General features: G+C 49.7%; 1 protein-coding gene across 1 annotated transcript in view; it reads left to right on the forward strand.

Moving 5' to 3' along the window:
• Nucleotides 1-7,963: 7,963 nt before the first annotated feature.
• Nucleotides 7,964-13,326, forward strand: part of Limk1 (LIM domain kinase 1) — a 31,144-nt gene continuing 25,781 nt past the window's right edge. Inside the window, exons 1-2 of the mRNA XM_041649038.1 lie at nt 7,964-8,245; nt 9,812-9,908. Coding sequence (XP_041504972.1) covers nt 8,191-8,245; nt 9,812-9,908 — 152 coding nt within the window. The 5' untranslated portion in view covers nt 7,964-8,190. The remainder of the gene's footprint in view (nt 8,246-9,811; nt 9,909-13,326) is intronic.

Below are 13,326 nucleotides of genomic sequence, written 5' to 3' on the forward strand. Positions count from 1 at the left end.
TAATTTGAAACAGTCCCTCCTAGGAGGAGAAGGGAGTGTTGGGAGAATTCCTTCCCTCCCCCCGGAGATTTATTTTTTTTTCCCCAGGAGATTTAAATGTCTACTCCCTCCTCCCAAAATCCCAATGACAAACCAAAGTGCAATTTCACCAAAATTCACCCTGGGGAACCAATGGGTTTATGGGACTTACTTACAGAGCGTCAACAGGAGTGGGGCTAATCCCAAAGCTGCCATACTGTGAAGTCTTCCCCCCAAAAAACAAATGATGGTTTCCACATCACCACACATAGGTGGAGCCCCTGTCAATCCACTTCCCCTAGTCTGTGCACCCTCCCACTTCTAGAGACCTCAATGTCTTGTGAAATGAGGGCAGAAAATCGTATATACATTCTGGGAAGAGTTGCTGGACCGTCAGGTGAGGGTCCACAGGCTCCGCAGGGATGGATGCCAGCAGGCAGACAGAGCTGATCTCATGAAGATAGTGGCTGCTTTGCTAGGAGAGGAGACTGTGGTGGGGCACCTGCAAGTCGTCTAGGAATTCCAGTCACATAGCTGTCATGAGTGGTCACCCACGTCAGGGTTGGCTAATCAGTGGTACAGCTGCCTGAGTCATCTATGTTCCTATAAGTGACCCCCATGGATTCTCTAGTTCAAGCCAGTCTTGAACTAGAACCATTTCTCTGATCTGTCATCAATGCCCTGTCTCAGGAGTAAAGGGATATCTGTGCAGATCTATCAAGAAGAAAGCACACAACACAATTAGCACCCCAACGGGGACAGGCTCACAGCGCCAAAGATGCATTAGCTGTATGGTCCCTGCTATGGGTGGGTGATAAGCCAGGCAACTGGGGTAGAGTCAACCGAGAGCAGAGAAGCTGTGGGGGCAACCACGGTAGCTTCCCCTGTAGGAGGTGCACCTCCTTGCTGCACCCGGAAATGAGTAATAAGACCGGAGCCAGGACTGACTTGTCTAAAAGTGGCATATTTTTAGAAGGGCTCCAGGGAGTCCATCTTCCTCTGTATGATATGGGTTAGACACCTCCTTGGTGACTGGGTCTGCCATGTGGTAATGTATATGCTATCAGTAAAGTGCTGCGTGTATTTGAGTTCAAAACTAAACTGGTTCTGAAAGTGGGGTTGTTCCCCAACTTGACACCCAAGCATGCTTATGTCAAGTGTTCTCTATGACCCCATACCCCCCCATCTCTGTGACAGGAAGGGAAGAGAACACGAAAACCACCCAAGAGTAAAAATACCATGTGCTTGAGAAAAGCCGGAAGGTGACCCATTCCCAACAGAAGTCCCTAGTGCTCACCCCATGATACAAAATTCTCCACAGTGGGAGAGAGGAGCTGGACGCTCGGCCATGAGAAACTCAGCCTTGGGATGTTAAGGGTCAATGCGGATTCCTTCCCGGTCACCGCTGCAGCTTCACCCGACGGTTCCTGCTGGATGCTATGACTCGTGGTTTGATTATTTCTATCTTTAGCTGTTGTTATTTGTTCTTTTCCTTGGAAGTGTCACCCAAAGGGACACTCTGCTCTGCCCAGGACTCTCTTTATTGGGAACTCCAGCTGGCTGCTTCCCCATGACTTCCCTAGCTGATTCGTGCTGGGTATTTTGAGTACACAGTTCAATTGTTTTGCTATCTATCTATCTGTCTTATCTGTCACTTGGTATTTATTCTTTTGCTTTGACTTCCTATGTACTAAATAAACTCATTCAAAACTGAAAACATGACTGTCTGAGGTCCCTCTCCAGACGATAACATTGATTAACACAGGCATGGCCTCTGAACAGTTGAGGAACTACAGGGTACGTGGCAGTCTCTAGCAGTGGCACAGATGGGAAGGGGCGGTAGGCACCCATAGTGTGGCCATTGCTGTGGGAGATGAGACACGACACTGAGTCTCGGCTGTTTTCCCAGATCAAATTTCCCCGTATAAGGGAAGAATTACAACAGGAGGGAGGCAGGTGGGTGTCCTCCTCTGCATTAGCCTCGGATTTGGCAAGAAACGTGAGGAGAAGGGAAGAGTGAGACGAAGGTGTTGTCTTGCCATTTCCCACAGCTGACAGGATCCAAGGGAAAGAGAATTCAGTCTGTGCTGAGGAGCTCTTATCCGGATCTAAAAGCTTGGAACCCATGGGAGGAATCAGTGAGGATTAAGAGATAGCAAGTTAGGAGTGAAGGAAGATACCCATCAGGCCAGGTCTTTAACGCCCAAGAAGGGAAAACCCATAATTCAGCATGCCAATAGAGGGGTTCTTAATGGCCAGTACAGGAACCATGATAATTAAGAACTCGGTGTGATCGTTTTGTTGTCTTGACCCAGGGGAGAATCACCAGGAACAGGAGTCCCAAAGAGAGCTTATCTCGACCAGGTTGGTCTACAGGCATGACTGCAGGGGTTGTCTTGATTGAACTGATGGGGACCCAGCCCACTATGGGCAGCAGCATTCCCTAGGCAGGGGGTCCTAAACTATAAAACTACAGAGAGTGAGCTGAGCACCAGTGAGCAGATATGCACTCATTTCATGTGATATGACTGGCTGCTTCAAGTTCCCGCTGCCTTGACATCCCCACAGTAATGGGCTATCACCCGTGAACTGACATAAACCTTTTATCCCCAAAGTTTCTTTGGTCATATTTGATCACAGCAACAGAAAGGAAACTAAAATAGCCTGTATCTGAACTACTTGAATTAGAAAAGATTTTTAAAGAGTAATTTAACTCTTTGTGAGTGAGAAGCAGAGCAGGAGGGAGAGACAGAGGTGGGGGGGGGGTGTCCAGAATTATCTTTGATTAGTTTTCAACTTTCTACCCTGAAGCAGGGTCTCTCAACCAAGCCCACAGATTGCCAATGTGACTACTCTTACTAGCCAACTAGCTCTAACATGATGGCTCAAAGAGCAAAGGCTCTTGCCGCCAAGCCCAAGGACCCGAGTTCAATTCCGGGGACCCATGAAAGGAGAGAATTGATCCCCACCAAGTGTTCTCTGACCTTCATACACTTGGTCTGTCATGTCATGTGAGCACACACACAACACATAGCTAAATAAATGTAACAAAATGTTCAAAGAAAGGAAAATAATACTCCCAGAGTGCTATGCTTTCAATGTAAAATGTCTCCTATAAGCTCATGAGTTTCAACACTTGGTCTTCAGCTGGTGGCAGACTCAGAAGGCTGTAGAACTTCTTAAGAGGGGGAATGTTGCTAGAGGAATTTGGTGACTTGGAGGCAAGTTTTTTAGTAGCCACTTTCTGTGTCCTGGTCCACCAAGGTTGTGCAGGGAGTCCCAGGGGTGCAATGTTTATGCATCATCACCCTTGTCAGAGTGGGCTTTTGGGGGAGGTCTCTGCAACTGCCATGGCAAACAGAGTAATGATCTGCGGGAGGCAAGAAGGCTTAGGTGTTTGCACACCTGATCCCTGGTGGCAGCACTATTTTGGGTGGTTGTAGAATCTCTGAAAACTGGGGCCTAGCTGGTAGGCACACACCACTAGAGGACGGTCTCAGGGGCTATACCCTGGCCCTGCTTCCAGTCTCCTATCTGTTTTCTGTCCATTGTCATCGTGTGACCAGCTTCCTTATATTCCAGCCACCGTGCAGTAAGTCACGTCAGCCACCATAGCCTTCCCCGTCATGATGAACCATATCCCCACAAACCACGAGCCAAAAGACATCCTTCCCCGCTTAAATTGCTCCTGACAGGCAGTCCAGCAGAGTGAAGAATAACTAATACTCCTGGCTTTCTCAGGGCCCCGAGTCTCATCTCTAATGTGACCAGCCATAGAAGAAGAAGAGCATAGAAGGAGAACATTTGTTGTAAGGAAGCAGAAAAACTGTAGGCCAACAAATGGGAAAAAAATCTAGATAACATACGTGTATCTCTACAAACACACAACCTACTAAGAACTACAGGCAATCTGAACAAATCAATGGTGAGTAAGGAGTTGAGTCAGCCCCAAAGAGTCCAACCAAGAAAAGCCCAGGCGCAGATGGCTTCAATGGAGAACTCTGCCAAACATGTGAAGACTTTAGCACACATACGCCTGAGGCTCTTCCAAAATAAAATTAAAGAAGAGGGAATATCTCCAAACCCATTTGTAGAAGCTGGCGTTGCCCTAATACCCAAACTAGACAAGGCCACAAGGGAAGATTTACAGTGGCGGGACACAGGTGGGCCACACCTAGAATCCTGACAGCCAGGAGGCAGAGGCCACAGATTCAGAAGCTCAAGATCACCCTCAGTTATACAACAAGCTTGAGCCCAGCCTGGGATACATGAGATCCTGTTTCAATAAAATAAAACAAGGCCAGTGAGAGGTTTGGATGAGAAAAGGGTGTTTGATTTCAAGCCCAGCAACCTGAGTTCAATCCCCAGGACCCATGTAAAAAGGTGGAAGACAAGACCTGACCTTAAGGTTGTCCTCTGACCTCCACATGCAGGCGGTTGCACAGCTACCCACGGAGATGCACCATGCACACATATACACAATAATAAATAAATATTTCATCATAACAGAATCATTTTTTTAATTACACAAGTTACTACCCCACAAAAAGTACACTTTTTGTGTACTGCAAGGGCATGATTTGTTGTTATTGTTGTTGTGTGTATTACTGTGTGTTTCAGGGAGGCTGTTTGTTCGTCCTGGCTGCCAAGAACCAAAATAATCACACAGAAACTATATTAATTAAATCACTGCTTGGGCCATTAGCACTTGCTTCTTATTGGCTAACTCTTGCATATTAATTTAACCCATCTCTATTCATCTGTGTATCACCACGTGGCAGTGGCTCCATGGTGTCTCTCTGACTCCACCCTTCTTCCTCCCAGCATACAGCCTAGCTTTGTTCCCCTATAGCTTTGCTATAGGCCCAAAGCAATTCCTTTATTCATTAACCAATAAAAGCAACACATAGACAGAAGGAAATCCCACACCACCTGTGTGTCCATGTGTGTGGGCATGTGCACTCAGGTGCCCCTGGAGACTAGAAGAGGATGTCAGATCCCCTGAGGTTGAGTTATAGGCTATTGGGCGTCACCTATTTTGGGTGCTGAGAACCAGCACTAAGCTACCTCTCCTGACACTAGGATCTAATATCACACCCTGCAGGAAAGTGACACACAAACCAAAGGTCAGTGTGGGTATGCATGTGTGTGTGTGTCTGTGTGTTCGTGTGCACACGCATGAACAGAGGTCAGAGGTTGATGTCAGGTGTCTTCGTCTCCACTTTTTAAATTTTAATTTATTTATTTGTTAGTTAGTTACTCATTTATTTTTGTAGCAGGGCCTCTCATTGAACCTAGAGTTCATCAATTTCGCTGAACTGGCTGGCCAGCAAGCCCCAGGTGAGTCCTGGAGATCTGATCGAGCCCTGGTATTTACAGCATTCACTTTTCTGGCTGAGCCTTCTCTGCATCAGCCCCTCTCAAAGGTGGCTGTCCTGCCTCTTAGACCCTCATGCCTCCTTGGGACACGTCACTAGGAGACAGGGTTGCCCCTGCCTCGGTCTAGCATTCTAAAATTTTCCACATCTCTGCAGAGGGTGGGTTCCTGGGTTCTATAAAAAAAAAAAAGAAGGCTGAGTTGGACAGTGGTGGCACACGCCTTTAATCCTAGCACTCAGGAGGCAGAGACAGATCTATGTAAGTTCGAGGCCAGCCTGGTCTACAGAGTGGGTTCGAGGAGAGGCTCCAAAGCTACAGAGAAATCCTGTCTTGAAAAAAAAAGAAGAAAGAGAGAAAGGGGGGAAGGAGGGAGAAAAAGAGGGAGAGAGGGAGGGAGAAAGGAAAGAAGAAGGCTGAGCAAGTCATGGGGAGCAAGTCAGTAAGCAGCACCCATCCATGGCCTCTGCATCAGCTCCTGCCTCCAGGTTCCTGCCCTGCTTAAGTACCTGCCCTGACTTCCTCCAATAATGAATGGTGATGTGGAAGTTTAAGTCAAATAAACCCTTTCCTCCTAATTTGCTTTTGGTTTCATTACAGCAATAATAAACCTAACTAAGACAAGGGTTGAGAGCAAGAGAGCCGCTCCGGTGAGGATTAAAGACATATGGAGTGCAGCCGTCTTCAAGAGGCTTCTCAGGCGGTGGCAATTGTCTTAGCAGTGGGAATGTGTAGCGCTTGGGGTTTCCCATTATATATCAAAAAGCAGCTAAGAAAACTTCTTCATTTTCTCTATTATTTGTAGTTTCTTGAGACATAGTTTCTTATAGCCCAGGTTGACTCAAACTTGTTATGTCGCTGAAGGAGTCCTTGAAGGCTTGATTCTCTAACTCACAAATGTTGGGATTGTAGGAATGCCTCATCAGACAGACTGTTGTTTTGTTTCTTCTGTTTTTGAGACAGGGTGTCTATGTATCTCTGGACTGTCCTGGAACTCCCTATGAAGACTAGACTGGCCTCCAATTCATGGCCATCTATCCACCTGTGCCACTCAAGGGATCAAAAAGGCCTGCACCATCAAACCCTGTCAGACTTTTTTTTTAAAGATTTATTTAATGTGTGAGTGCTCTATCTGCATGTACACCTGAAGGTCAGAAGAGGGTATTAGATCCAACTATATGAACCACCATGCCACTGTTGCTGGGAATTGAACTCAGGTCCTCTGGAAAAGCAGCTGGTGCTCTTAACCACTGAGCCATCTCTTCAGCCCCAGGCTTTTCTTTTTAATAAGTGAAATCATAGGTTGGTTCTCCAGGTGCCTTGGATACGATTTTAATGTGATAACATAAAATCAGGTGCTACTAGGGCTGTACAAGGGGTTCAGAACATGTAAAGGGGGAGTCTGGCGAGATTCGGATAATATTGTATGCTTACAACCAGTGTGTTGTTGGCAGGGAGATGCTTTGCTCAGATTAAACCTGGTTTTATTAATTTGCCCTGATCTGATTTATTGCATCGTCGGAGAGACAATATCGGGGTACAGAAACCCTTTGAAAAGCCCTTAAGCAAATGGTCTTAATTGTGTTGGAATTCTTGAGTCTCAGCTGATGAAAGGTTTCAATCAGAATCTGGAATAGGAGGCAAGTGATTGGGATTGATTATAGGTGTGCACCCTATGCTGGATATACGTGGCGCAAAAGATAAAAGCCAAGGCTTGGAGCATACATACTAGGCAAGCACTCTACCGGGTAAGCTATATAATACATTTCTATATTTTCTACCCTGCCTCTGACTACTGACTCCCCGTCTCCTCCGGACCAGCAGCATCCTCAGGGTCCGCAAGGCCACCATCCGTCCCAGGCGATTAACTCCAGTGGGGTGGATCAGAGAGGCTCCCGGAAGATTGTGAAGAGAGGCGCCTTTTCCAAGGAAACCCTCTGAGCACTCCTGGGGCGCACCCTAGTAAAGCTGATAATGAATGAAAGGCAGAAAAGGAGGGGGAGAAAGAGGCGGGTTAGAGGCGGGTTTTATGGTGGGCGTGGGAATGCAGGCTCTGCAGCCCCAGCTGTGCGGCAGAGGCAGAAACTGCAGCCGTGAGGGGCGTGGCCTACGGTGAGGGGGCGGAGCGACGCAAAAGCAGATTCACAATTCAGCTCCACCCTTTCCGGGGCTTACAGGCGGCGCCGATCCTTAGAGGGCGTGGTTGTCATTGAGGGGGCGGGGCTTCCTCCTAGGAGGGGCGGTGCCGAGCAGGGATAATTCCGCCAATGCCGAGGCGGGCAAGCCCCTTGCCAGCCTGCAGAGGGCGTGGCTGCAGCTGAAAAGTGGTTACCACTCCGGGGCGGGATGGTCGTTGAGGGGCGTGGTTATTGCGATAAGGGGCGGAGCCTCGCAGTGACAGTTCCCACCCGCAGTGCCCGCAGGCCCCTGCCCCTTGTCAGCCTGCGGGGGGCGGGTTTGTCTCTGAGGGGAGTGGCTATCCCGGAGGCGGAGCCGCGCAGGGGCAGTTCCAGCCGGCCGCGTCGCACGCGCCCCGCCCCTGCCGCAGCTCGCAGGCCCGCCCCGGCCCGCCCCTCCGCGCTCCTCAGGCGGCGGCAGCGCCGAGCCGGTGTGCCCCAAGCCGGGCGTGGGAGTGCAGCGCGGCGGCATCGCCGAGCTCGGAGCGGAGCGCTCGGCTCCGGCCCCGCGCTCCCCGCCTCCCGCCTTCCCGGGCCGGCGGCGGGCGAGCTCGCGGGCCCGGCCCCAGCTCTCCGGTGCCCCGCCGGTTGCCGGCGGTCCCCGCCCCCCGCCGAGTGCATGAGGTTGACGCTACTTTGTTGCACCTGGAGGGAAGAACGTATGGGAGAGGAAGGTGCGCGGGGCTGGGGGTCGGGGGAGGGGAACCGGGAGTATTGGAGGGGCCCGAGGAGCTGCAAGGCCGCGCCCCTGCCTCCTAGGGACGCGCCTGCCCTACCGAAGCCCGCAGGCCATTCTCTGTCACCCTCCCACCCTCTTTCTCTCTTCCTTGGCCCCGGGATGAGCTGCTGTCTTGCGGACGTAGGAAGTTCCTCTTCTCCTACCCTATCCTGTCTTCACCCATCTCCCAGGTTACTGTTCATCCAGCACCTACCTTAGTCCCTAGTTCTCTGTCCCACCCTGGTCCTCGCTCTTCGGTGGAGGGGGGGGGGCACCTTTTGATCCAGTCTGATCCGGGAGAGCCAAACCACAGCAACCACGGACCTGAGCTGCAGACTCGCGTTTGCGGGACTCACTGACCTTGAACCAGTCACTAACACCCGGAGCCTCAGTTTCCCCACCATTGCAGTTCGGGACTAGATGAATTGGGGGACTGGGCAAAAATAAAAAAATAAAAAATAAAAAAGCACTGGAAAGGTAGACTCACTGGATCCGATGACAGAATGCTGCAGAGGTCTCTACCACCGTCAGTTCTGTCATACCGTGACCTCCCGTTTCCCCTGCACCAATGCTAGTATTCTAGTATTCATTTGATCAGTCTTGGCTAGAGTCCTGCCTCACTGAGAGGGCTCTAGGCTTGGAGCCGCACTACAGTTGGGGTTCAGAGGCCTCTGAGATTCCCTCAGCCTGGATCAGTCTGGGATCTCCCCTAGGTTTCTTTCTCAAAGCCCACACAGTAGGGTCATCTGGTCAAAGACAGGTTCTGGTCTCTCCAGCCCTGTTCTGTCTCCCACTCACACACATTCCTGAAGCCCTGTTGGGGGCATAGGCCCATGGGCACTTACGCTACTTTGGGTGCTTGAAGAGGTAAAGGCTTCGGAGCCTGGCTCTGTGTCATAAGGAGAGGTCCCCTCTCTGCAGCTGAGATTTCGGAGTCTGTAGAATGAAGGGGAACAGGCCGAGGCTATTTTGCAGGGCCCACCAGCTCCAGGGGTGCAAGGTCCCGGGGATGACTAAGCATGTATAGTGGCTGCCTTAAAGAACTGCCAGAGTGTCTGGCTTCGCAGTCCTGGCCCCTCATCACGGTTCAACCAAAGCTACCACCTTTGGGTTTCCTCCCCTGCTACTTCTAATCTGAGATGGACCAGCCAAGCTCTGCCAGTCCTTGCCCCTTTCCACACTTCTTCCTGGGCAGGCGGGCAGAAGAGGCTGTCACGAAAGTGCCACCCTCCACCTTGTTTCTAAATTCTGTCTTTTTTCTCCCCGTTTACACTTGCTGTCTCTGAAAGGAGCACCTCTGTTCTCCTCTACATGTTCCAGATGGGTCCAGAGAGGCTTGGCGACTTAGTGTCCAAGCAGGACTCTGAGATTGCCATCCTTTATCCTCTCACTGGGCATTCGTCCTGTAGAGAAAGGTTCAGTGTGTGAGCACTAAGTCTAACTGCAGTGAGCTGGGCAGGCTAGACCTCCTGCAAACTACCCTCTTAAAAATGGCTCCTGACTTGGTTTCTACCCCAAGCAGGAAGTGAGTTGCCTGTGTGTGCTAGCTGTGGCCAGAAGATCTATGACGGCCAGTACCTCCAGGCCCTGAACGCTGACTGGCATGCAGACTGCTTCAGGTAAGACGCGCTGGCCAACGGGTGGGTGCCCTCAGCAAGGCCTGCCTGTGACCTGGATGTTTCTCCTAGTACTGTCCTTGCCTGTTATCTCTAGAGGGTCCTCAGCCTCAGTTTCTTAAAACAAGCAGCTTGCTTTTTCTGTGGTATGTATGTTTGTTGTTGCGTTGTTATATTGAGGGGGGCATGTGCATTTCAGGAGCACATTGTGCATGGAGGTCAGAGGACAGATTTTGAAAGTCACTTCTCAACTCCACCTTGTTAAGGCTGCGTCTGGCACTGTGCAGCTAATTCAGGCTAGCAGTTTTGAGAGCTTCCAGATGATTCTCCTGTCGTCTCCTCCCATCGGAAGTAGGAGAGCTGAGATTATTGGTGCTTGCCACTGTATCTAGCTTTTTCTATGGGTTCTAGGGATCAAACCTGAGTTGTCAGGCTTCCCCAGCAAGCACCATTACCTACTAAATTATCTCCATTTGTATGTTTACTTATGTATATATCTCTATATATACATATACACCTGTGTGTGTGTGTGTGTGTGTGTGTGTGTATGTTTTATCCAGGCTGGCTTGGAACTCCTGGGCTCAAGCAGTTCACCTGCCTCAGCCTCGACGGTATCTAAGACTACAGGTACATGCTACCATACCTCAGCTTGTCTAGTAGACTTTAAATCCTACTTAGGAGCTAAGGATGTATTGGTTGGTAGAGTACTTGACTAGCATGCATGAAGCCCTAGGTTTGATCCCCAACACCACATAAACCAGACATGGTAACACATGCCTGTAAACCCAGCGCTTAGGAGATGATGGAAGGTTAGAAATCCAAGCTCCTCCTCAGCTGTGTAGTGAGTTCAAACAAACAAAATCCTCCTTAGGTGACTTACATTTAAGGTAATTTATATTCTACGTCAGTCGTTACACAATATTGTTTATGGAATAATAAAAAAGTCCAGCTACACTACGTAGTTGTGTATGTGTGTATGTTTGTGTACATGTATGTGTGCAGGTACACATACATGTATGTGGGGGCCAGAGGTAGATAGCAGGTGGGTTCCTCTGTTGCTATCCACTGTACTTTTTGAGGCAGGGTCTCCCACTGAATCAGGAGTTCACTGGTTTGCCTAGACTAGCTAACCAGTGAGATCTAGGAATCCTCCCATCTCCACATTGCCCCCTCCAACTCCAGTGCTGGAGTTACAGGTGCACACTGATGTGTTGAGGTGGTGTTTTTGTTTTTGTTTTTTGATGCTGGGGATCTGACTGAATCCGGGCAAACACTTTACCAGCTGAGTATTTCCCCACCTCACCCCACGCCAGGATGCGGTTTTTGTTTTGTTTTGTTTTTTGTTTTTCAGTCTGAAGCTGGTAGAATTCACCAAGAGGAACCCATAGAGGAGCGGGAACAGGCAGAAGAGGAGGGATAGGGCAACCTGCCCTAGCTTCCCTGAGCTTTCCTGCTGCAGGGACGGGAAAGACACACCAGCTCTCAAGGGAATCCTAGCTACTGTCCCTAGATAACTGGCTATACACATGTGTCTGCCAGTGAAAACAGCCCTGGCCTCCAGCTGTACACAGAACATGACTGTGGTCAAAGACTGAGTAGAGAAGTGGGCACCTAGAGGTGACCCAGAGTCCCACTAGGAGCATTCCAAGAAACAAAGAGGAAAGATATGCAAGGCAACCTTGTGCTATATCCTGAGTTTAAGGCCAGCCTGAGCTACCTAAGACCCTGTTTCAAACAGAAGACTAAGGCGGCCTTTTCCAACACTGAGGATTCTGAACACTTTGCATAGATAGATACTAGTTGTATCTCCAAAGAAAAATTGGGGCACAGAGAGGTTTGTGTTTCTGCCTGAAGTCACATGACCAGGAAGCACTAGGAAAACACAGTGCCCACTCTGAGGCCAGAAGAAAGGCAGGCAACACATCCAGGGATTCAAAACATATGCTCAGAAGGTCTCTCAGGGAGGCTCACGAGGGAATCTTGACACACAGAAAGACTCAGGGAGACAAGACTGTGGGGACTATTGGTGGTGAAAAAGTCAAGGGATGCAGTTAGGAGACCAAGTGGAGACTGAGCTGGTGTGGGCATTAAATGCCAGCGTTAGGCCCTTCTGAAGACAATAGAGAGGCAGCAGGCAGCTAGTTGGGCAGCCTGCTGTTTATTGAAGATTGTCATTCTCGTGGGCAGATGGCGCAGCTTGGCAGGACGAGACTGTCGTAGTTCAGGGGTCTGTCTCATAAGCCTGACTTAGGACCGTGACTGAGGAGGGAGGATCTCTGATGAGGAGGGGCTGATAGATGACTGGGGAGTCCTCTTAGCCTGAGGGCCTGAGTTCCAGCCCCAGAACCCCCAGATGAAAGGGTGTACATGTATAGTCCCAGCACTGGGGAAGTAGTGTTGTGTGATAAACTCTTCCTACGGCGATGCAACACACATGTCTACTCAACGGCAGATAGGGAACCCACAACAGACCAAATACGGATACCACCAAAGTACAACTTGGAGAATCAATGAGTTATTGGAGTTATTTACAGAAAAATATGGTTGAAGGGTTACTTACAGGAGCAGAAGTGATTCAAGACAGCTGTATCACCAATGCCCCGCATGGGTGATACTCTCAAAGCTGGGAACCTGGAGCACACTGCACAGCCTACAGGCAGCTCAACAGGTGGGAAAGTGTCCTTTCCAGGAGTATTTATCGGTCTTAACCTCTATCCAGGCAGCTAGTTTTGTCTGAGAGTTTCATTACATGTGTAAGAGTCATCTTTGCAGCTTGGGTTTGCTCTTCAGAGAGGAATTCAGCTTTTATTGCTTACTGGGGGGGGGGGGGGAGTGAATCTGGTCAGTTTCAGGGACTTCCTGAGGCTACTTTCTTTTTTTTAAAATTTATTTATTTATTAAAGATTTCTGCCTCCTCCCCGCCGCCACCGCCTCCCATTTCCTTCCCCCTCCCCCAATCAACTCCCCCTCCCTCATCAGCCCGAAGAGCAGTCAGGGTAAAAGCTATTTTCAATTGTTTGCCTTTCTGCCTAAGGATCTTCCTGAAGGAGGGAATGTTGAATCTCTGAGGAAGCTCTTACACCACAGGTGGAGACAAATCCTTGGGCTTATACTGCAGGCCAACCTGATCAGCCATACCCACGTGTGTGCTCACTCCCATGCCATGGTGGTGTGCATGTGGATAACTTGTTATCAGAGGTTGGCTGTGGGTATCTTCCTTCCCACCATGTCTTTGAGGATCAGACTCAGGTGGGTCAGGTTGGCAGCAGCTGCCTTTACTCACTGAGCCACCTTGCCACCCTCTACCTGGCTTTTTTGAGATAAGGTCTCTCTCTGAAGCTAGAGCTTGCCATTTCAGCTAGGCTGGCTAGCTGGTGAACCTTCAAGGTACTCCTGTGTCCACCCATCCACACTGGGATAC

This window comes from Microtus oregoni, unplaced genomic scaffold (genome assembly GCF_018167655.1).
Source record: "Microtus oregoni isolate MIOR12 unplaced genomic scaffold, Mior012 000003F_ref0000135, whole genome shotgun sequence".
Classification (NCBI taxonomy): Eukaryota; Metazoa; Chordata; class Mammalia; order Rodentia; family Cricetidae; genus Microtus; species Microtus oregoni.